This window comes from Adiantum capillus-veneris, chromosome 30 (genome assembly GCF_014529385.1).
Source record: "Adiantum capillus-veneris isolate H3 chromosome 30, ASM1452938v2, whole genome shotgun sequence".
Lineage (NCBI taxonomy): Eukaryota > Viridiplantae > Streptophyta > Polypodiopsida > Polypodiales > Pteridaceae > Adiantum > Adiantum capillus-veneris.
In genome coordinates, this window is record NC_140960.1 from 51933444 (window position 1) to 51958372 (window position 24929).

Here is a 24929-nt window from a genome sequence, read left to right on the forward strand (position 1 = left end):
TGTACCGATCGACAGTCACATCACAGGACATCACATGACATCACTAGACATCACAGGACATCACATGACAAATCACATTCAAAATTGATTTGGTTCTCAGACCATGATCAATCGGCAACGTATTTAGCTATCGCATCTAGATCCACTCGGGACCTCAAAGATGTCCGATTGACTAATCCTTATTGCAACCATGTCTATCGAGATCGTTCAGACCGAAATGCTGCAGTCATTTCGTCTATCAATTCTTGCACTTAAACAAGTCAAGAACAAGTCAGTATCTTGTTTTTGGGAATTCCAGTTCATAAAGTCATATAGCAGAATACTGTCAGCCCACAGTATCCCTGAAACTCAAAAGAGACATCAGTGACTTTAGTATCAAAAATCGAGGCAATCTGTTGACAAAGGAGCGGAGTGACTCCCCTCTTGTGCATACCCGCTGCACCAGATTCCGCCCAAGTTGAGTTCGGGGTTCCATTTAGAATAGACTATGCTAAATCAAATGCTTCAAGGTAAAGATTCACAAGTGAGGAGTATTTGCCAAGTCCTCTGTCACGAGGACGTGGCAATTGCTAACTTGAGTTGTTGGTTTCTTTTCGATGATTTTTGTTTAATTTTTGGGACCCTCTTTTTGAAGTTGCAAATGACCGGACATTACGTGGCCAGTGTGAAACGGTCGATGGCCGAGAGTTTCACCCGTAGTTGGGAAGGGCAGGTCACCACGAGCTGGTTGGGCTAATCGGCACTGGAATCCGAGCAGTAAAAGGGTGTGTAGGCTCAATTCAAAGTCATTTTTGCCCTCGCGACACTTATAAGTTGGTGGGTACTAGGGAATTAACTCAAAAGAGGCAAACTGGACACATGGCGGCTCCACATGTACTTGCCAGGTCTGCAAGAAGAGGAGGCGCCCATTTCAAGAGAGGGGGCTGATTTTTGCTTCAGTGTGTGTGCTACAGTGTGTGTGAGTAGTGGGTGCAAGTTATCACAGCTTTAATGGAAAGCTTGCCTTCTCCCTTGCTCTATGTAGCGCAACGATTTTCTCTCGCGCATCTCTCTCTCCCCTTTGCACATATGGTAATGCCCCACTAGTTGGGCTTCTCGGATGACCATGTACAGTTCCGGGGGGTTTACTCGCGTTTGCCAAGGCAAGAACCTTCTGTACAGGAACCGGATTAGCTAATTGCTAATCCCCTTCAAGTACGCACAGTTCCATCGCTAAGGAATGCAAAAACAGAGAGTTTTCTTGCGTAAAAACTCGTCTGATTTGAAAGGGAACTGTTCCATTGCGTGCAGGAGCAGCTGAGCCACCCGTAGGCATGCTCGCTCCGCTTGAAATGGTCCAAAACTGAGAATTACAGCTTGCTGTGTTTTTCTGCAGGTTTAGGGTTTCGCACCTAAACTGCAAGGAATCGCCAGGGTAGCCTCAGAAAGGCCTTGGGAGCAGTAGGCACCAAACAGTGGCAAAAACAGAAAATTACAGCATGCTGAAATTGATTTGCAGCTCCCTGGAAAGCTTCCATACCGCAAGGGAAAGTGTCCTTGACGTGTACTTTTGACCTACAGGTATATTTGCGTCATTATGTTGGCGAAATTGGGTCAAAAACCTGCAATTACACCATGGACAGGTTTGGACAGCTTGGTGAGGGCTAGGTGCAAGGGTTCGGATCGTTTATTTGTCAGGGGAGCTTCGGGAAAGCATTGGGTGCTTATACATGCCATTTTGGAGAGATTTCCCGCGAGGAATCTCGTCTAATTCAAGGAGCAAGTGACCCTACAAGTGCGAGAGCTACCCAGAAAAGTGATCGGCATGCGGATCGGAGCGCAAAAAAACAGAGAATTCAGCGAGCTGCAATTTCTCGCCAGGTTTTGCAAAGAGCTCTAAAGTGCGTGGAAAGTCAATGTTTGCTTGGAATTTTGTCCATGAAGACTTCTATTGTGGTTATGTTGCTGAAATCGGGTTGGAGTAGAGGAATTTCAGTCCGATAAAAGTGGGACATCTTGTGGAAGTTTACAAGTTTTTCTAAAGTATAATAAGAATAAACAAATACCGAAAGGGGCGAGAGTCTTTGGGGCCAATAGGGTGTCGTTGTCTGCTTGGTAGCGCTCTAGCTACCAGGCCGTGGTTTGTCTTGAAGTGTTGAATTCCAGTCGCAGGCTTATTCGTGAAGTTCCTTTGTGTCGTAAAGTCTAAAGTAAAGAATTTCGAGTGAAAGCCAACGCCTACCGGCCCGTATGGGCTGGTTTCATCCTCCTCCTCCATTCACTTCGCATCCAATGCGGAGTAGGTCTTGAATTGAACCAAGAACCGTCTTATTGCTTTACCCTTCCTCCAATTTGGGTTGCTCATCTGGCTCCCCATCATCGGGCACATCGCTTTTAAAAGGCTTTAAGAGGTTCACATGAAAACATCGTGAAGTCTCCAAGTGTCGGGCAACTTTAGTCTAAAGGAGACATCAGTTATCTTTTTGGAAATTTGGAAAGGTCCATTGTATCTCATGCTAAGCTTTCGAGAAAGCCACTCCTTTTCCTTTTCCTTTCTCAGGCGTGCCTTCTCAAAATGTAAGAGCACCTGATCGTTCTCCTTGAATCGCGACGATGTCAATCTGCTGCCTTTTTTTGAGGTTTTTGCAAAGCCTTCCAGACCAAGTCCAAGTCCCTCGTGAATTGGTCGGCTTCAAAGAAATATCTCATCTTTCGTGCTAAGGAAGGGTGGAACTTTCGTAGCAAATTCAATAATCTCAAATGGCACCTTCCCCATCAAAGAGTTAATCGTGTTTCTATAGGCATATTCCACCATAGGTAAAAACCCTTTTTCCATGAAGTCATCAGATTCAAAGAAGAAGACTTCAACAAATCTGGTACCACTGAATTAGCAATCTCTAATTGCTCGTTAGTCTGCGGGGGTGGAACGATGACGAGAACTGCAACAGTGTGCCAATGTTCTCCCACATAGCCTTCCAAAACAAACTCGTGAATCTGGGGTCTCTGTCGGAGACAATTGTCTCAGGCATGCCATGTAATCTGAATATCTGGGCAATAAACAATCGTGCCCACGCTGTGTTTTCGGGAGATCAAAAATGAAATCCATTGCATTACTTTTCCACGGGCGGGTGGGTATGGGTAAAGTGTCACGTGCACCACCTATTGATGCACGATGACACGCTCTAACAATCATATTATGTGCACGCACATGCATTTTAAAACTATCCTTCAGTTGTCGTATGCCACTCTGGAGAGTCTCCTAGTGAGCTACGAAGAAGGAGCATTTAGCGCAAGTTTCGGAACTCGATTCTGAGTCCGGACGAGCAAGTTAGAGCATAATTAAATAAACATTCATAATTAGGCTAAAATAAAAATGTCGTTTTTGCCAAAAGTTGGTCGGGCAAAAACCATGCAGGCATACATAAGGCAACCTTAGCCTACACTTTCCAGCATGATTCATCAAGCATTCAAGCATTCAGCCTTGTGCGTTTTATTCCTCGCGAAGGACTCACTCAGTAGTCGCGCTCCGCGTACCCGCATCTCCATAGTCAGGAAACGCATCTGCGTTTTCAACATTCAAGCAGTTCGTGTATTGGATCTCTAATACAGCAGCTGGGTAACGCAATTGCGTTACCGCAATCCATCTCTCTCTCTCTCTCTCTCTCTCTCTTTCTCTCTCTCTCTCTCTCTCTCTCTCTCTCTCTCTCTCTCCTTCAGTCTCTTATCTACATATACATTCAATTCAGTTTCCGCAAGTGGGCACCCGCCGACACAGTCAATAGCGTAGGCGGTGTGTTACATTGGTATTAGAGCTTTTCAGGTTGATCGGCCGCGTCTGCAGACTTGCGTTTTTGGATTTCGGTGGATTTCGATGGATTTGCGTTTTTGGAAATTTTGTGGGTTACCCGGCCTCTCCTACCCCGGACTCACAACTGTTTCCTACAGTTACAAGCCACTCCCACCCTTTCAATCATCGCACATTGGGCGCGCTCCCGTCTTCACCACTTTACATTCTTAGACTCGGCAAGCCGAGCAAATTGAACCACATAAATTTTTTTTCTGTAGCAGTTTCAACCATCCTCTTGGAATGGCCACCATTGAGGAGATCATGACCGCCATTCAGGCAGCCAATGCAACATCAGAAGCACGCATGTCATCCTAGTTTGACATCTTACAGCAGCAGATTGATACTATTCAGGTTCGGATACAAGACCAATCGAGTATCATGCAGACATATTTGGGAATGCTCCAGGAGAAAAGCACCGACTTGGCTGCCCAAATGGAGTTGTTATCCAACACATAGGTCATGACATAGTAGTAGGTTACAGCCCTGCAAGAAAGCATTCCAGCATAAGGTTCGGGAAGCAGAGCACCATAGACACCCCCGCACCATACCATGTTGTCTCCCATAGTAGAGGGGTTTGAAGAGGCGGTCGTGGATGAGACCCTCTTCGAGGCAGAGGAAGACGACAAGAGTTCGTATCGTACGTTGGACGAGGCGAACCCTTTGCAGCAATTGCTGGAGCAGTTTGAGAAGGCACGTCTCCAAGAGCGGCGCCTTCGAAAGCAAGAACTCTCGGAATTGGTGGCAGCCATTAAAGCTCCCCATACTCCCAGTAGCATTACCACAGCACAACCATTGGTTCGAAACTCACCCAACTTTACCAAGTATGATGGTAAGATCGACCATGGAGCAGTCAATGAGTTTATCCATCAGTTTGTGGCCCACTTTCTGTTGGCCAAAATTAAGGACCCACAGGATAAGGTTCATATGGCTGCCCCGCATCTTACAGATGAGGCAGTCACATGGTGGCAGCATTGGGCCGACAAGCATACAGACCCCTTGACGCATACAACGAAGTTTCAATGGGACATCTTTGTCTCAGACTTCAAGCAACGGTTTCTCCCTCCACAATACCTTACCGCATTGAAAGATGTGTTTGCCGAACTCAAGCAGAAAGGCATGCCCGTTTTGAGCTATTCCAACAAGCTTCTCACCTTGGCTCAGTAGATTGGATCCACAGAAAAGGAAAAGCTACGAGCCTTCAGCCGAGGGTTGGATGCCTCAATCAAGTACGGTGTCAGAAACCTCAAACCAGCGACCTACGAGGAAGCATTGGCATTAGCACAGAACAAGGAGTTGGAGCTTAACAATGGTAAGCCAAAACAACCAACCAGCAGTACTTTCTCGCAACAAACAAATGGGAAGAGTCAAGCCAACAAAACGGCTAAGCCAAACACTCCCAGCAAGCCTAAGATGACTCCGGACGAAAAGGCAAAGGCCGGTGTTATCGGTGGCTACCTCTCACCGGAGGAGCAAAAGGCCTATATGGCTGAGCAGAGATGCTTTGGGTGCCATGTCAAAGGGCATCGAAAGCAAGACTGTGCGAAATGGAAGGAAAGACAGCAAGCCTCTACTTCCGCAGTTGCAGCATCCCCAGCTTCAAAAACCCCAGCATCCTCGAGCACGCCATCAGTGGCACATCTTGTACCCAGTCTTTGACAACCCCAGGTTGTGCTCTACGATAAGCAGGAGGGTGTCCCCACACGCCTAGGGTTATTGCATGCATATGGCTCTGCCAAGGGCCACAGTTTCACCGTTCTCTTTGACACTGGTAGTGAGGATGATCTTCTCTCTCCACAGCTAGCTACCAAGTTGCAGTGCACCATGCAGCCTTTTGATTTGGATGTGGATGCATTCACACCTGGCATCCGCACATGAATCACTCAGATAGCAACCAAAGTACAGTTCTCAGTTCAACAAGCACCATTTGAGTGAGACTTCCTTGTCTCACCTCTCACAAGTTGCGACATGCTCATTGGGAATCCTTGGATGACTACTCATGTCCCACTCATTGATAGTAAGTCAGGCACATTCTTCATCACTGAAGGTGTACCTTCCCCAGTCACTATCACCTGTGACAGGAGTATACCAGGCATCCCAATTATCTCGCATTTGCAAGCAAAGCGAGCCATTCGAAAAGGCGCTGAATGTGCATTATTGTATGTTCGGGTCCCTCCAACACATTCCACTTCTCATGCCCTAAGCCAGGTAAGCTCCATACATGGAACAAACACCACCCCAGCTCAACCAGGCTTGGAACCTAGGATGCAGGCACTCATCTCCCGATTTCAGCATATCATGCTGAGAGATGGCCTCCCTCCAAAGCTTCCACCCTCTCGAGCAAAGGACCATTGGATTGAGCTCATTCCTGGCGCAGAACCACCCAGCCAATTTCCCTATTGACTGTCAAAAGCATTAGAAGGGGAGTTGGAAACATAGATTGCAGACCTCTTAGGGGCTGGATTTATTTGCCCATCATCCTCACCATTTGCAGCCCCCGTCCTCTTCGTCATGAAGAAGGATAAGTCAGCCCGTTTGTGTGTTGACTACAGAGCATTAAACTTGTGTTCACCAAGATCGACTTGAAGAGTGGCTACCACCAGATTCGGATTTTTGAAGCTGACATTTCAAAAACAGCTTTCAGAACAGAGCGTGGTCACTACGAGTTTGTGGTGATTCCCTTTGGCCTCACAGGAGCTCCAGGATCATTCAACAAAAACATGTCCCGTGCATTTGCACTACTTATTGGGAAGTGTGTCTTCATCTTCTTAGATGATACCTTGGTCTTTTCAACAACATATGAGCAGCATTTGTTGGATGTAGAGAAAGTTCTCCAGATTCTTGAGGACAATCAATTCTACGTCAACTCCAAGAAGAGTACCTTTGGGGTACAAGAGGTTTCCTACCTCGGTTTCATTGTCAGCAGTGATGGCATTAGATTGGATCCCGAAAAGATCACCGCCATTTTATCTTGGGAAATTCCCCAAACAGCCTAGCAGATTCGCTCTTTCGTGGGTCTTTGTCAGGCCTACAGCAGGCACATGAGGAATTTTTCAGAAATTGCAGCACCACTTAGAGATTTACTCAAGGGATGCAAGACAAAGCGCTAGAGAGTAACAGTAGAGGGAAAGTCTCTCGAGGCTTTCTATGCGCTTCAGAAGTTGGCATCCGCAGCCCCAGTTTTGAAGATTGCTTCGTGGGAAGAACCTTTTGAGGTCATCACCGATACTAGTAACATAGCAATAGGTGTAGTACTATAGCAAGATTCACGACCCGTAGCCTTCTACAACAAGAAATTGGATAGTGCACAACGCAACTATTCAGTTTATGATAAAGAGCTGTTTGCAATCATTTCAGCTCTCAAGCATTGGAAACACTTTCTCTATGGTAGAGAGTTCACAGTCAAAACAGATCATCAAGCCCTTAAATGGCTTCAGACCATGCCTAGCGCCGATTGGAGTGATCGCCAAGCCAGATGGAGCCAGATCTTCCAGCAGTAGGGTGGCATGATCGAGTATTTGCTTGGAAAGCACAACCCAGTTGCAGATGCTCTTATCAGAAAGTCCAGCTTAGTACAGGCCATTCAACCAGCCACAATATTGGAGATTCAGGGCTTGGGTTTGGATTGCATGAAGGGGGAGTATCGTGACTCTGTTGAGTTTAGCACTCCCTACAGTTTGGCCATGGCAGGTGAGCCTGGTCATTACACCATTCAGGATGGTTGGCTCTTATACAAGGGTCAACTTTGCATCACAGCAGGACAGAGGGCAACACTCCTTCATGATGCTCATGACTCACTTGTTCGTGGTCATCGTGGTATCAACAGTACCTTGGAGAAGCTTGAGAGGTCATTCTATTGGCCTAAGTTAAGGAAGGATGTATACGACTATGTCCATAAGTGCAAGGTATGTCAGAAGGTGAAGAGTTCACATCAGAAACCTGCAGGACTCCTTCAACCCTTACCTATCCCAGATGGTTCTTTCCAGGACATCTCGATGGACTTTGTTGGACCCTTTCCAACCTCACATCCTAGCAGGAACACTATGTGCTTCACCATTGTGGATCGGTTCAGCAAGTTTGTCATGCTGATCCCATGCAAGCATAAATCTTCAGCAGAAGAGATTGCTTGTCTCTTCATTCGGTTTTGGTATCCTATTGCTGGATTGCCCAAGACCATCACATCTGATCGAGACGCCAAGTTTAATTCACAGTTTTGGAAGTCATTGCTTGACAACTTTGGTACTCGGTTGCAGTTTTTGAGTGCATTTCGCCCGCAGACCGATGGACAGACAGAGATCTACAATCAGGTAGCCTTTGATGTACTCAAGGCCTACTGTCATGATCAGCAGAATCGGTGGGAACATCATTTGCCATTGGTACAGGCAATCTTGAATGATACTTATTCATCAAGTATTGGACGAACTCCATATGAAGCAGTGTTCGGTAAAGGGTTCTCTTCTCTTTTGACCAGGATCATTTCTCCACCCATTGAGGCCAACCATGTGGTTGAGTCTTATACAGAGATTGTGGAGTCAGTCAAGGACAGGATTGCAAAAGCACAGGAGGCCTACACTCGGCAGGCCAACAAATCTTGCAGGGAAGTGCATTACAAAGTAGGGGATTGGGTATATCTTCGGATTTGAAGCAGAGATTGGTGCAGGTGGGCAGAAGATGCCCAAAATTATCTTTTCATAGCTTTGGACCCTTTCCTATCATCAAAGAAATAAATGCAATTTCATTGCAGTTATGGCTTCCCCCATCATGGACGATGCATAATGTTTTTCATGTGTCGTGGTTGAAGCCATATGTTGGTCCAACCTTGGAAGATGTGATTGACGAACAGCAACCAGAAGTTTTAGTCGAAGCAGTGGTCATCGAGCTGGAGCAAATTTTGCTTCATCGATGGAAGCATGGATCCGGAAGAAGGTAGAGACAGTTCTTCACCAAATTCCGTGATCGAGGAACGCATGAAGCAGTTTGGTTAGACCAAGAATTCTTCTTGGAATACCCACAGTTGTTGGCGGACTACTTGGACGCCATGCGCCTACCGTCAATTTAAGCAGGAGGGAATGTCACGTGCACCACCTATCGATGCACGATGACACGCTCTAACAATCATATTATGTGCACGCACATGCATTTTAGGACTATCCTTCAGTTGTCGTATGCCACTCTGGAGAGTCTCCAAGTGAGCTACGAAGAAGGAGCATTTAGCGCAAGTTTCGGAACTCGATTCTGAGTCCGGACGAGCAAGTTAGAGCATAATTAAATAAAACATTCATAATTAGGCTAAAATAAAAGTGTCGTTTTTGCCAAAAGTTGGTCGGGCAAAAACCATGCAGGCAAACATAAGGCAACCTTAGCCTACACTTTCCAGCATGATTCATCAAGCATTCAAGCATTCAGCCTTGTGCGTTTTCCTCCTTGCGAAGGACTCTCACTCAGCAGTCGCGCTCCGCGTACCCGCATCTCCATAGTCAAAAAAGAAAATCTGCTTTTTCAGCATTCCAGCAATTCGTGTATTGGATCTCTAATACAGCAGTTGGGTAGCGCAATTGCGTTACCGCAGTCTCTCTCTCTCTCTCTCTCTCTCTCTCTCTCTCTCTCTCCCCCCCATACATTCAGTTCAGTTTCCGCAAGTGGGCACCCGCCGCCGACACAGACAGTATCATAGGCGGTGTGTTACATAAAGGCTGTAATAATCCCCGTGCTTTATGCCTATCAAAACTTGACCTTTTGGCATACCAAGCAACTGTGTACAAAATCGTCCACGTCCTTCTCGAGTCTCGGCCAAACAAAAGTGTCTCTCCACACTGTTCAAGGTGGTAGGAATGCCGTGGTGACCCGTAAAAGGTGGACAGTAGCATTCGGTTAGAACTTTTTCCCTCAACGGCTGTGTCACGCACAACATCGTTTTCTTCCCTAAGTAGCCATCCCGAATGGAATATTTCGCTACTACTTCCCCATTCTGTATTCAAGTGAATACATATGCAAAATCTGTATTTGTGGCGTACTGACCGACCACATCCTCAAAGCTTTTATGATGTATCGCGGAAATAGCCAGAACCAACGGCTTCCGGGACAAAGTATTTGCCACCAAGTTCTTCTATCTGTGTACGTGGACAATCCACAAGTAGAAGTGTGACCAAATGTTTGCCCACCGCATCTGCTTTTCCGATAGCTGCTTCTATGACAAGAAGCAGCGTAAACTCTAACCATTTGTGAAAACCGTAAAATCGGCTCCGAGTAGGTAATGTCGCCACTGAGTAAGAGCATGAATAACCGCCAAAAGCTCTTTCTCACATATCTGTACTGTCAATTCCGGTCTTGAAAACAATCGGCTCTTATAGGCAATGACATGGCCTTCATGCATTAAGACCGCATGTAGACTATGACGACAAGTATCACAATATACTTCAAACGACTTTTGCAAATCTGGCAAAGTCAAAACTGGTCTTGTAGTCAAATTCTGTTTCAATTTCTGAAAGGCAGTCACCTCTATGGGTCCCCACGAGAAAAGGACTCCTTTCTATGCTAACAAATGCAAAGGGGTAAGCTACCTCTGCAAACTTTACGATGAACCACCGGTAGTCAGAAAATAAGCCCAAGAAGCTTCGAACTTCATGGACATTCTTCAAATCGGGCCAATCATGGATAGTCTCTATCGTGGCCGGGTCCATCTGCACTCATGCTACTGAGACAATGTGTCCCAAAAAGTGTATCTCTGGTAGGAAAAATTCACTTCTCTGCCTGAAAGACCTGTAGCAGATGTTCTCTATGTTCTACCTCATCCTTGGAGAAAACAATGATGTCGCCAAAGAAAGTGCCAGTAAATAGTCCGTATTCTCGAAAAATCTTGTCCATCATCCGGTTAAATGTTGCAGGAGCATTGGTTAGGCCAAAAGGCATCACCAAAAACTCAAATACCCCAAAAGTCGTCTGAAAAGCTGTCTTCTAGACATCTCTCGGCGCGATTTGGATCTGATGACATCCGCTCTTCAAATCGATCCTGCTAAAACACGAGGATCCCTCTAGTTGGTCAAGAATATCATCGATCCTAGGAATCGGAAATCTGTTCTTGATGGTGATTTTGTTGAGAGCTCTATAATCGATGCACATTCTCCAAGATCCGTCTTTCTTCAAAACCAACAAGATTGGAGAGCAATACGGTGAAGTACTAGGCTAGACAAGACCCTTTTCCAAGAGGTGTTTCACTTGGTTCATAATTTCTTCGTTCTGGGCTCGGCTCACACTGTAAGGTGGCTGGTTCGGTGGTGTGCTTCCAGGTATCAGATCAATGGTATGATCCTCAGGACGAGCTGGTGGTAACTCGCCTGGTAGGTCCTCAGAAAAGCAAACGGCATGAGTGTGGAAAAAATCTTGGCGTTGTTTTTCTATGTCAAAACATATTCGACCTTCAATCATCATTCAGTTCTCTCCAGAAAATTGAGAAAAGAAGCTGAATTTCATCAAGTACAATCTCTGTGCCCTTCATTTGTCAAAGTCGCTTTCTCAACCCGAGAGTCAACCACGGTATTGTTCTTATGGTACCAAGGGATTTCGAGGAGGATGTCACAACCTCCCAAGGGCATTACGTAGAAGTTCTGGTGCCCTAAACACCCCTGACTATGCAAACGAAGTTTGCCAATGATCGGTGTAATGGCATCATCCCGTCTGGGTGCCGCTAGAACTACCTCCGCCTGTGGCCTCAGCCTGTCGGGCGTGGAATCCCAAATCGAGCCGCCAATTCAAGTGAAAAGAAGTGATCAAAGAAAAATAAGGGCTTCCTGTTCTTTCACTTTGCCCTAGGTGCAGCAAAGTTTGTACTTACGTTCATCTGATTCGGTTCGGGCCCCACTCAATGTCGTCCTCGCGTCGGATCTTCAACTTTTCTTTGCCTTCCCATTGAGATGTGTCATCTTTGTTAGATTCTTCACCAGAACCCATGTGTAATCTGGGATTTTTAATGGCTTTATGCCTTGTAAGACAGAGCGATGAAGACGGGAGCGCGTCCGATGTGCGATGTATGAAGGGTGGGAGTGGCTAATAACTCTGGGGTCGGGGCACGAAGATTCTTTCCCAAAAGCTGTGTGCGCTGTAAAAAGGATTGGATCCTCCATAGAAGAAGAATCTTTCTGTGCTTTGATACCACTGTAACAGACTTGGACACTCCAAGTCAAGATTCTACCGCGACACAACAGGAATTCACTTTAAAACAGTTCATAGTTCAAAGTTCGAGGTCGGGGCACGGAGATCTTTTCCCAAAAGCTGTGTGCGCTGTAAAAAGAATCGGATCCTCCGTAGAAGAAGAATCTTTTTGTGCTTTGATACCATTGTAACAGACTTGGACACTCCAAGTCAAGATTCTACCGCGACACAACAGGAATTCACAATTAATTCGACACGGCTCGGCGGAGTTCCGTGCCTAGAGATGTTGGTGCCAAAGACTGGCGGCCCTTTCGGTATTTCTTTTTGTATTGATCTGCAACTCAAAGTACAAGGGAGTGGGAGGGTCTCACTCTCAGACTCTGCGTCGAGATTCTCTGAGAAGTGAGAGCCCAGACCTCACTTATAAAGGTTTACAAGGGATGCTAAAAGCAGAGCCCCAAAAGCTTCAAAATCAAAAGCTTCTTTCAAATAAAGCAAAGCCCTAAAGCTTCCCAAATTTTTACATAGAATTTCAGCTGCTTTCTACCAGCGCAAAAGGCGGAATTCCGTACAGCTCAACCACGTCAACAGTCTGCCGCAAATCACGGATCCGTACAGGCCATGCCACGTCAGCAGATCTCCGCGTTTTCCGGGTTTCCTGTTGCCAGGTTATCATTTCAGTCAGCCTGTTATTTTCCGGGATTGCCCATGTCAAAGGAGAGGGTGTGTGTGTACACAGGCTGCCACGTCAGTAGGTTGTGACATACCCCCCTCTCTAAAGCATTGTAATCGCCCTCGATTACGCCTGCAAAACAGACAGATGTGTTCAAGATGTTTGCTGCTGAGGACAGGTTGGATGGGGACAATTACCCTATGTGGGCTTACATGATGCAACATGTTCTTGTGTCAAAGTGCGTCTGGAATATTGTGCAGGGCATTGATGTACGTCCTGGTTCTGAGGATGTAGTGATGTTGAGGATGTTGCATGTCTTGCTGCAAGGATTGCTGCTATTAGAGTTGTTTTGCCTACGGCAGAACAAGCTCGTTGGGATGTAAAGGATGCGCAGGCTCATGGATTGATTGCGTTGTCTGTAAAGCGCACCATTGTTCCTTACATTCGTTCAGCAAAATCTGCAAAACAGGCTTGGGATATTCTAGCAGTTCTTTATGCAAGCTGCAATGAGGCTAAAATTGCTTTGCTGCGTAAACTTTAAAGAGGTGGAATCGAAGATTATGCATGAGGAAGATGATATGGACACTTTCCTTGCTGATATCAAGGATATCAATGAGCAACTTATTTTTGCAGGTGAAGTCATTTCAGACAGTTCCCTTGTGCAAACTGTTTTTGTTACCTTACCAGATTCATACTAGACTTTTGCTAGTACTTGGAGACTAATGACCCAAGGAAATCCTGAAGTTGTCAAGTTTGATGCATTATGTACATTGCCGTTGCAAGAGTCACTTTTCAGAAAAAACAGGACTAGGCAGCGTGCAGTTGAACAGGCTTTTATTGCGTCTCAAAGAAAGGGTGGTAATAGCAATGCAGCCACTTCTTATGGTTCTGCTGCAAGTGGCAAAACTTCTGTTCCTAATGCTTCTGCTGGCAGCAATTCGTGTGGAAATTTTGGTGATAAGGGCAAAAAGAAGATGCGTTGCCATTATTGTAAAGCTAATGATCACTTGATCAAGCAGTGTCCTAAGTTGAAGGCCAAAGAGGCTAAGAAGAAAGAGGGTGGTTCCACTGCAAATGTTGGTTCACTACAAAGCAGCCATTATTGAGTCTTCTGTGAAAGGAGACTGTGATGCTGATGTTGATGTAGAATGGGCTTTTAGCGCAGAGTGCACTGACAATCTTGCTGTCCATGATGCATGCTTGTCAGTTGCTGCAAATTCATATGTGGTATATTTTGACAGTGGTGCTATTAAGCACATTACCTCACATCGTGAATTGTTCATCTCTCTTGAGTCTGTCCCTCATGGGAATTTAGTCACTTGTGCCAACAGTGCCTCTTATCCAGTTCAGGGGGTTGGAAAGATTGTGCTTACTGCTGCAAATGGCAGTTTTTTCACACTTGTTGATGCACTTTATGTACCTAGGATCAAGAAGAATCTTTTGTCTGTATCTGCACTTGCGAGACTTCGATTTGTAGTCAAATTTGTGGATGACAGATATACAGTTCATGATCTCAGTTTTGGTGATGAAATTGTTGCATCTGGCCTTTTATGCTGTGGGCTATATAAGCTCACTTTGTATGACAAGTGTGGACAAAATTTTGGAAATGCAGTTGCAGATTCAAGGGCTGTTTCAGATGCAAAAGTGTGGCATGCACATTTTGGACATTTGAATTTTGGCAGTTTGCTGCATTTGCAGAAATCTGATATGGTTGCTTCTTTGCCGCTTCTTGAAGCACCTGTCAAACATGTTTGTGAAGGCTGTATTTTGGGTAAGATGCAACGTTCTAAGTTTCCAAAGGATGGTTCAGTTAGGGCCACATGCAGGTTGCAGCTTGTGCATAGTGATGTTTGTGGACCCATGCAAACTCCATCCTTGGGCAATTACCTGTGACTTTTATTGATGATTACTCCAGACATGCATGGATATTTCCGCTTAAAGCGAAGTCCGAAGTTTTTATGTGGTTCAAATAATTTCTGGCTATGGTTGAAAATGTATCGAAATGTACTATGGGCACCCTCCGTTCCGATTGAGGGGGGGAGTATATGTCTCGTGAATTTAATGCATTTCTGGCTAGTCGTGGGATAAAACACCAATGTACAGTGCCGTATACGCCTCAGCAAAATGGTATTGCTGAGAGGAAAAATAGGTCTCTTACGGAATTGGCAAGATGTATGGTCAAGAGTCAAGCTTTACCACATTCGTTTTGGTTCGAGGGTGCCATGTGTGCCACTCATGTACTCAACAGGTGTCCTACAAAAGCGTTGTAGTCTATGACTCCATATGAAGCATGGCATGATAGAAAGCCATTTATTGAGCACATGCGTGTTTTTGGCTGTTTGGCTTATTATGGCTTAGTGCCACAAGTGTAGCGCAGAAAACTGGATGATAAGGCTGTCGGATGTATTTTTGTTGATTCTAGTGCTGAAAGCAAAGGTTACAAGTTGTATCATCTGCAAACAAAGCGTATTTTGGTTTCACGGGATATAGTGTTTGTGGAAGATTCTGTTCAGTCCGTGCTGTCATGTACTAGAGATAGTAATGTAAGCTCACAGGACATTTATGACACTTTGTTGCCTCTTTTCAGTGGTGGAAGTTCAAATGTAAATTCTAATGAGGCAAATGTACAGCCTATGGGGGTTTCCGAAAATGTTACAGATCAGCCTATTATTATTGATGCAGATGTACATGATGTACTTGATGAGGAAAGGGCTGAAAATGAGCAGGCTAGAGGTATGCCAAAATTGTTGGTGCATACATTGCGTGACAGTAAATTGGATACACCTTTGTCTAGTCGTACTCGTTCAGACTCTCGCCATGCATCTTATGCATCAGATTTTTATGCTTTGGCTGTGTCTAGCCTACATGATGTTGAGGAACCTCTGTCTTTTGATGAAGCACATAATCTAGAAAACTGGATGGCTGCCATGCAATTAGAATATGATGCACTTATAGAAAATGACACATAGACTTTATGTGATTTGCCTCCTGGCAAAAAGGCCACTCGTAAGAAGTGGATTTGCAAGTTGAAACGCAAGCCGAACGGTGAGATCGATCGCCATAAGGCTCCACTTGTTGCAAAGGGTTATGCACAACATAAAGGCATAGATTATGAAGAGACTTTTGCTCCCACTTGTCGTATGACTACTGTACGTTTTCTATGTGCATTGCAACTTATTTTGGTTGGGATGTACATCAATCAGACATTGTTACTGCTTTCTTGAATGGTGACATATTTGAGGAAGTTTATGTAACGCAACCTCGCGGTTTTGTCAAGAAAGGACAAGAGGACAAAGTGTGCAAATGTAACAAGGCTTTGTATGGGTTGAAGCAATCTCCTCCTGTTTGGTATGAGAAAGCTGACACTCATTTGGTCAAACAAGGCTTTCGTAAGAGTCCAACAGAAAGCACATTGTATGTAAAACGTGAGGGTGATGTACTTCTCATTGTGGTTCTTTATGTAGATGTTTTGCTGATCAGTGGACCAAATGAGAGACATGTTGCTGAATTTAAGGCTGATTTGAATGCTACTGTCACCAGCGTGTGACTACTATCTATCCTTTTTGTTGATTTCTTTCTTATTATCTATTTACTTTCACTATTTGGAAACACCCCTCGGGAAATCTAACTGCCCTGCATTGCATAGCTAGTGTGGAACTGTCCAGAGGGAGTCCAGGCCTGAGGGCAAGAGAGCACTAAGGTGGGACAAAGACTATGGTTAGCCAAAGTGGGGTCATTGACTAGCCAAAGTGGAATCCTTTGCTACAGAGGCTACATTTCAGTTCTGGATGTGGCCGCAGTGTACAAAGAGGGTCGGATGACCTAGAAAGATACAATGGCAGCATCTCCTAAAATTTAGGGAACTGCTATTTTGGGACCTAAAAATGTGTTGACGTCATTACCTCTGAAATGACAAAGGGAACATTTTCTTACTCTGCTGTGAAGACAACTGGGCAACCGGTTGGGAGATTTTAAGGGGGCAACCACAAAACGGGAAAATGCTTATAAATGTGCCAAGTGGCACCTTCTGGTGCACTTGCCTCATGCAACAAGAAGTGGCGCTGAATTTGAAGGAGGGAGAGCCTCATTTTCAGTTTTTGTCACAGGTTAAGAGCTATGGAGTGCTTGCTTTCCCTCTTATGCACAGTGCGGTGCCAGGAGTGATGCCCTGCACGCTACGCACTGCCCTCTCTCTCCCCTTTGGCAGTATGTTATGCCCCTCTAGTGGGCTTTTCATTTGACCAATGTACAGTTGTGTGGGTTCATGCGCGATTGCCGAGGCAAGAGCCTCTTGCACAGGTACTGGATTAGCTAGCGGCTAATCCCCCCCGCAGGTACAGGTGAATTCGGAGAGGTTTCACGCTAGAAATCTCGTCCGATTCAAAGGGCAAGTAGCCCTACAGGTGCGGGAGCTCGAGGACTTGCTACGGATGCGACCGGCATGCGAAACGGAGCCCGAAACAGTAAATTACAGCCTGCTGTGTATTTTTGCAGGTTTAGGGTTTTGGCCCTAAACGGACCCTAATACCCCCAGGAGGTTCGGGGATGCAAGGGGACCGCTGTACAGGTGATCTGGCGCATTTTCAGGGCTGAAAACAGAGAATTCAGCGTGCTGCAGATTCTCGCCAGGTTTTGCAAAGTGCCTGTATGCGTCGTGAAAGTCAGCCAATGCGTGGGAATACTGACTGTGAAGGGTTCTAGTACAGTTATGCTGCCGAAATCAAGCCAGAACAGTCAAAATTCAGCCAAGGTTGTGCGGGGCTAAACAATAAAGAAATACCGAAAGGGGCGCCTAAGTTAGGGGCCAATCTGGTGTCGGTCTTCTCCTACAGGTGCATTCTAGCATCTGTATCCCATTCCCCTCTCTTGTGTCACTATAGCGCAGGTATAATAGACGACTAATAATGGGTGAAAGCTAAATCAAGGTTTGAAGTAAAGTCTACCGCCCTTTTTGGATTGAACAGGCCGGTTTCAGCTACTTTCAAGATGAAAGATTTGGGGCTGTTGCATCATTAGTTGGGTATACAGTTTAAGCAGTGTGATGGTGGTATTGCCTTGTGTCAGAAAAGTTACATAGAGACATTGCTATGTAAGTTTGGACTTGAGGATTGCAAACCTATTGCCACTCCCATGGAAACAGGTTTGAAATTGAGTCTTCATGATGCTGGTGATCCTGCTGATGTCACTCTTTACTAAACTGTTGTTGGATGCCTTATTTTTGTACGCAAGACGAGGCCATATATATTCAGTTTCCAGTCTCACAGGTCAGCAGATTTATGCATAGCACAGGGTCTAAGCATTGGCAGGCTGTCAAGGGGATTTTTCGCTAGCTTAGTGACACTTTACATCTTGGCTTGTTTTATCCCGGGGGGGATCATTGCCGCAGACTTACATGCTTTTTCGGACTCAGATTGGGCTGGTTGTTTTGACACGCGAGTGTCCACAAGTGGTTTTTGTTTCATGCTTGATAGTTCATGTATATCATGGTTGAGCAAGAAGCAACCTACTGTGGCCACTTCGAGTTGTGAGGCTGAGTACAGGGCAGTCTTCACAGCTACGGTTGAGTGTGTATGGCTCAGATGCCTTATGGCTGATTTGGGTGTTGGACATGACACTGCCAACACTATCTACCTAACAGTCAGAGCGCATTGGTAGTTGCGAGGAACCCAGTTTTTCATGCGCGCACAAAGCACATTGAGGTTCATTACCACTATATCAGGAGAGGCTCTCAACAAGAGAGATCAACTTGGCTTATGTGCCAACACAGGACAACCTTGCAGATCTTTTCACAAAGGCATTGTCTCGTTAGAAGCTCGAAGCTTTCCGCAAAGCTTTGGGCTTACTCCCCTTTGTAGAGTGATCATGTCCTCAGGGCATGGCACATCCTTTACTCATGTGCCAGCTCTCGTTCACCGCATCACTCCGGGGGATTTGTTACCATATACATGTAATAGTGATGTGTGTGAACACACTAGGACCGCCGGGGCATTTTTTCCCTCTTTAGGAGGTTTTTCTCCCCGTGCATTGTATATATGCCCATCACTCTAGGGCTATCCATCTTTTCATCGCACACTAAGTAATACACTCTCTATTGTGTGCCTTGAGCTTCCTTCGTCTTCTCCAAGCTGTATGCGTTTCTCTGCAACCCTAATTGCAACAATGATGTCTCATGAAACCGCCAAATAACTCCTCAAGGAAACAGGCTACTCTTGGGGCTTCGACTAGATTGCCCTAGGATGGAAGCTTTAGATGAATCCTCGTCTTTGCAACGGATGTTGCTGCGAATGTAGGCTTACAATGCTTGCGAATCCCCGTGATGGTTGCCTCGGATTGGAACCCTTTGGCTTCTGCCTCTTCTAGAATGATGTAATTCTCCAAGCAGATAGCGCCTTCCTTCATTGTCATAGGCCGCTAACATTCTCTGCAACCCTAATTGCAACAATGATGTCTCATGAAACCGCCAAATAACTCCTCAAGGAAACAGGCTACTCTTGGGGCTTCGACTAGATTGCCCTAGGATGGAAGCTCTAGATGAATCCTCGTCTTTGCAACGGATGTTACTGCGAATGTAGGCTTACAATGCTTGCGAATCCCCGTGATGGTTGCCTCGGATTGGAACCCTTTGGCTTCTGCCTCTTCTAGAATGATGTAATTCTCCAAGCAGATAGCGCCTTCCTTCATTGTCATAGGCCGCTAACAAATCGTGATACTCGCAATCAATATCTTCATGTTTCCAATGCATGTTATCAATGATGCGATCTGTCATAGCAAAGAATTTATGACTACAAATGAGTCGTTAGCTTCCTAGAAAAATCTCATCTAATAAGGAATATTTAGTGGTTGGCACATCACAATGCAACACAAATGCTCACATATGCATGCTACAAGACATAGAAACATAAAGCCGCCGATGAACACTCCCCCAGCAAATAACCATTTTGGTCCGGGCCATGAGCTGTTTAAGGATTCCCTCATCACTCCTCCCGCAAATAACCTAAAAAGGTCTGAGCCATGAGAAATAGAGGCCTTTTACAACCAAACGCCCCCTAAACCGCAGCTGCGTCGTTTGGAGGTGCTGAGAGTAACCACCGCTTAGACTTCTTAATACTCCCCCCGTAAATACACCATCCAGGTCCAGGCCATGAGTAAAAACATCACTTTTCAAACATTCAATACTCCCCCCGTAAATAACCACAAGGTTCCGGGCCATGAGTAGAGTAAGCATTCTCAAACATCATTTCTCACTACTCCACCCGGGAGTAAATCACCAATTATTGAAACCAATGTTAAAACCAGAATCAAACAGTTCAAATCGACACCAAGACATGTTTAAAACAAATACCCATCCATTTTAAACAAATGTCAAACAAAACTTTCTCAAACAGAGTTCAAAAGTATCTGTCACGAGGATGTGGCAATCTGTTAACTATGTCACGAGGACGTGGCAACTGCTAACCTTAGTTGTTCCAATGATTTTTGTTTAATTTTTGAGACCCTCTTTTTGAAGTTGCAAATGGTCGGACCTTTGTATGGCCAATGTGAACGGTAGTTTCAGGCGCAGACGGGAAGTTGATCGGCATTAGAATTCATATAGTAAGAGGATGTCTAGGCTCAGTTTAAGATCATGTAGGTCCCTCCGTCGCACTTAGCAAGTTGGTGGATACTAGGAAGTGAACTCAATAAAGGCATAAAGTCAAGGTGGGGTCACCAAAGGAAAGTACCCGACAGTTTGGCCACATTGCATTTTTGGATGCGGTCCCAATGGGGATAGATGGTCAGAAGACCAGTGGGAGCCCAACGGAAGCATCTCCTAAAAATGAGGGAACTGCTATTTTGGGCCATGAAATGTGTTTGCGTCATTACCTTTGTAATGACAAGGGGAACATTTTAGAACTCTGCCGCAAAGTCAACTGGTCAACCAATCGGGAGATTTTTAGGCGGCAACCCCGAAACGGAAAATTGCTTATAAACGCGCCAAGTTGCACATTTCTGTGGACTTTCCTCATGCAAGAGAAGGTAGCGCTGATTTTTATAGCTGAGAGGCCTCATTTTGCATACTCTCACAAATTTAGAGCTATGGAGTGCATGCTTTCCACTCTATGTACAGTGTGGTGCTAGGAGTGATGACCTGCACACTACACACTGCTTTCTCTCTCCCCTACGTGCAGTTATGTGATGCCCCACAAGAGGGCTCTTCATTTGACTGATGTACAGCTATGTGGTTTCATGCTTTTGTGCCGAGGCAAGAGCCTCTTTGAGCAGGAACAGGAGTAGCTAATTGCTACTCCAAAGCAGGCACCGGTGAGGGTCATAACCTCACCAAACAGGTGCGTTTTGAGTGCTGTGTACGTGCTGTTCTTGGACTGTTTTGCAGCCGCAATTATGCAAGAATCATTGGGAACCGTGCCCCATTGTTAGACGACAGTTCGGGGACTGATTAGGGCTGAAAACATGGCAAAAACCAGTAAATACAGCATGCTGAATTTACTGTTTTTTGGCATGTCACGCGCACATCTAACCCTATGTGTACGTGGACAAGCTACTTCATGGCAAGGGTTCAGTTCAGTTAGCCTAGCTTAAGAAGTGTTCTGGCACTTTTGTGAGTCTGTTCGTAGACCGTGCATGTCCAGGCACTTAGAGTAGATGCATATTCTGTGGTTGCACACAAATGATCATCAGATTACCATCAAAACCCATCAGGAGCATTTTTACAGTACACAGACCTATTTTCCCTATTTTAGCCATTTTCACTTATTATTAATAAGTGACTTTGTTGGGAAACTGGGTAGGGCAATTTGACCAAGCAGGTATATAAAAAAATCTAGTGCTAGCGTTTTTTGGCAGAAGAGGCAGCACGGACCAAGTGTCCAACGCACCTTCTCAGCAAGACTTCTCGACAGGCAACCTAGCGTTTTCAGCCACCAAAGACCATCGTTTTTCTTCAGATGCAGATCAGCCTTAGCGTTTTGCAGTTGCAGATCAACCTACAATAGCAGAGCACAACCGTTTTCCTAGCGTTTTTGCAGCAGGATAGTAGATCAGCTTAGCGTTTTTGGAGTTGTAGATCATCTAGCGTTTTGCAATTCCTTGGCATCAGATTCAGCCCTAGCTTCAGCGTTTTCAGTTTTCAGCATATAGACACTGTAGAACAGCCCCCAAACCTCGCAGATCTCACCTTCCCGCAACAGTTCCTCGCCACACGGTCAAATCAGCCAGCGTTTGCAAATTCAGCCTGCTATTTGCAGATTTCAGCATTTGCGTTTTCAGCGCGTCGTCGTCGCATTGTTATCATCGCCGTCATCACTGACATAGAGTCAGAATTCAGTAGATACAAGATTTGCAAAGTTCAGCCCGTCTCGTCGCCATCCTCATCGTCGTTGACATCGTCGGCAAGTCCATTGCATTGTAGAGATATGTGCAATACCGCTCTCGTTGTAGGGTGTAGCGGAAGTGAATGTTGAACTTTGCTCAAGATGAGTGCTCCGAACTGTGCTCAAGGTTCCTTTTACTTACGAAAGGGAGAGCTTTCTGTTCCTTTAGTGAGAGAGTGCAATAGACACAAACAAAGTGGATAACACTGTGAATGAAGGTGCATGAGACTGAGAGATAGAGAGAGAAGAATACGACACCAGAATGTTCTCAAACCCTCCTCCGAAGGCCCCACTCTCTATGGCAAGAGCGGTCTACTTACGATTGCACAAATCTCTACAATGCTTTGGACTTGCCGACGATATCGACGACGATGAGGATGACGACGAGACGGACTGAAATCTGGAAATGCTAAGGGCTGAAATATGCAAATCTTTATCTGCTGAATTCTGACTCCATGTCGGGGACGATGTCGATGGCGACGGTACGACGATGACGCCCTGAAAATGCAGATGCTGAAATATGCGTTTTTTGGGCTGAAACTGCAAACTTCGTGGAATCTGACCGTGCGGCGAGGATCTGCTGCAGGAAGGTGAGATCTGCGAGGTTCGGGGGTTCTACTGCGGGTATTGCGTGCTGAAAACTGAAAACGCTGGTGCTTAATGAGGGTCCGTCGCGAAGATCGGCCAAAACGCTGAGTTGTCTGGCAGATCCAAAAACGCTAGGGCTGATCTTTGTGCCGATGCAAAAACGCTGGCTCTCCTGTTGTTCTGCTGTCGCTAGGGTCTGTATGTCGCGGGAAAGCCAAGGCGGTAATGATCTGGTACCACAATGGCTATGCTACGAAGTCGTAGGGCTGAAAACTGAAAAATGCTAGCAGACTTGCACCATGCAAAAACGCTAGGGCTGATCAGTCTTTGATGGGGGGGGGGGGGGGTCTTGCTGAGAAGGTGCCTGCTGAACACTTGGTTCCTGTTGCCTCTTTTGCCAAACAGTGCTAGCCTAGGTTTGCTTATATATTATCTTACCCAATTTGCCCTACTCAGTTTCCAACAAAAGTCACTTAAAATAATAAGTGAAAAATGTCAAAAATAGGGAAAATGGGTTTAATACACTGGAAAATTCCCCCGATGGATTTTGATGGGAATGCTTATGATCATGCTGTGTGCAACCGGAGGATATGCATCTAATCTAAGTGATTGGTCATGCACGGTCTGCGAACAGACTCACAAAAGTGCCAGATCACTTCCTATTCTAGACTGAGTTGATTGAACTGAACCCTTGTCATGCTGTAGCTTGTCCACGGACACATACGGTTGGATGTCACGTGACATCCCCTCCTTTTCAAAGTGAGGTACTGGTACCGAACTGTATGGCGTCGAGGGAGATTGCCAACAAGGTTTGGAATCCTGGGAAGGACTCTTCGCCGGCCCACTCTGATGCGTGGGTCATGCGATACTTGAACTTCATAAAGGTCTGCAACGCTTGCTTCTGTGGGTTGTGCCGAAAGCGACACAAAGTCATCTTCAGTGCTTCAACTTTGTCTATAGTCATGCGTCTACCTTCTTTAAGAATCTCCGAGGTGAAAAATTCCTGAAACCACTTCCAACACAAAAACATGAACATACTTATTCCATGTAAAGTTACTAGAAAAATACTATTCCTTCGAAAAAACTGTGCATGCAATGTAGATGAACATAGAGACGGAGTGCCAAACCGTTCATTAAACACACACAAACAATGAGATCGAATCTTGATGTTGTGATCTAAATCAGTCAACTGTGGCAAAACACAATGGAAATGCCTTTGCTTGATGCTCAAACTTTCTTGTGCTCTCTCTACGACTGTGTCGTGCCAAGGAAGAGACATGGAATGTGACTTCCTTGAATGCATACTTTTTCAGCTTTTCATGAGAAATTCGCATACAGCCGTGCTCATTCATGAATGAAACGTGCTCAACGTACAAGATGTCATGCCTAAGAAAAGGGATCACATGAAGACGCTGACTAAAATACAGGAAACGATTACGAATGAAACATTCGAACAATGTAGTGTTGACTAATTATTCGAACACATACTACTTCCTGTAAAGGTTCTTTGGACCTAAGCTGGAGAGCCAAGATCGGTTCTTCGGGATCTATCGAATCTTCTTATGGGGAATCTGTGGACCTTGACTCGAAAGCCAAGATCGATTCTTCGTGATCGATCGAATCTGCAACGAGGTTAGCTTCGCTAGAAAAAGCATCAACTAAACCATCATCCTGGTGAACAATCACGTTTTGATCATACAAATCATCATGCTTGTGAGAAATCACATCGTGATCATCATGCAAATCATCATGCTTGTGAGGAATCACATCAGAAATCACATCTTGATCATGCAAATCATCATGCTTGTCATTGTCATGCAATTCTTCATGCTTATCATCATGCAAATCCTATGTATCATGCTTTGGAGAAGAAGAGATTGAGAGAGTCCTTTTCCCGAATCTCTTTCATCTGTGCCTGCACTTGAGAAAAGAGTCGCAACATCTCTTTCATGCGTCGGTCGTTCATTGCTTTTCTTGCTTTGGTCTCTTGATCAAATTCTGCTTTTATTTCTTCGGCTTCCAAGCGCGCTTGCTCGTGCTCACGCTCTATGGCTGCCATTCTTTGTTTTCATTCTGTCTTTCTTTCTGCTTTTCGTGCTTCGTGTTCTAACTTCATTCCATCACCATCTTGTCGAAAGCCTCCATAGGAGTTAGCGCAATCCTTGTCGTAGATGGGGAAGGGGGAGGGTCAAGAAAACCTCCTGGTGGAGACAATTCTTCTTCGGTACTCCCATGCTCACCACCTCCAAGCGAAGTATCCATTCCGCTTCGAGTGATGACCATCCACTGAAGTCGTGGGTTCTTGTGGTCTTGGGTTCTTAAGTTC

The 24929-nt window shown here is 45.4% G+C and overlaps 2 protein-coding genes across 2 annotated transcripts in view; both read left to right on the top strand.

Annotated features, from left to right (window-relative positions):
• Positions 1-24929, top strand: part of LOC147417947 (transferases/nucleotidyltransferase) — a 72410-nt gene that overhangs the window by 16134 nt on the left and 31347 nt on the right. The window lies entirely within an intron of this gene.
• LOC147417948 (uncharacterized) lies at positions 3698-4990 on the top strand. Its single transcript, XM_086506474.1, has one exon. The coding sequence runs from the start codon at positions 4376-4378 to the stop codon at positions 4988-4990; it is 615 nt and encodes a 204-aa protein (XP_086362600.1). The 5' UTR covers positions 3698-4375.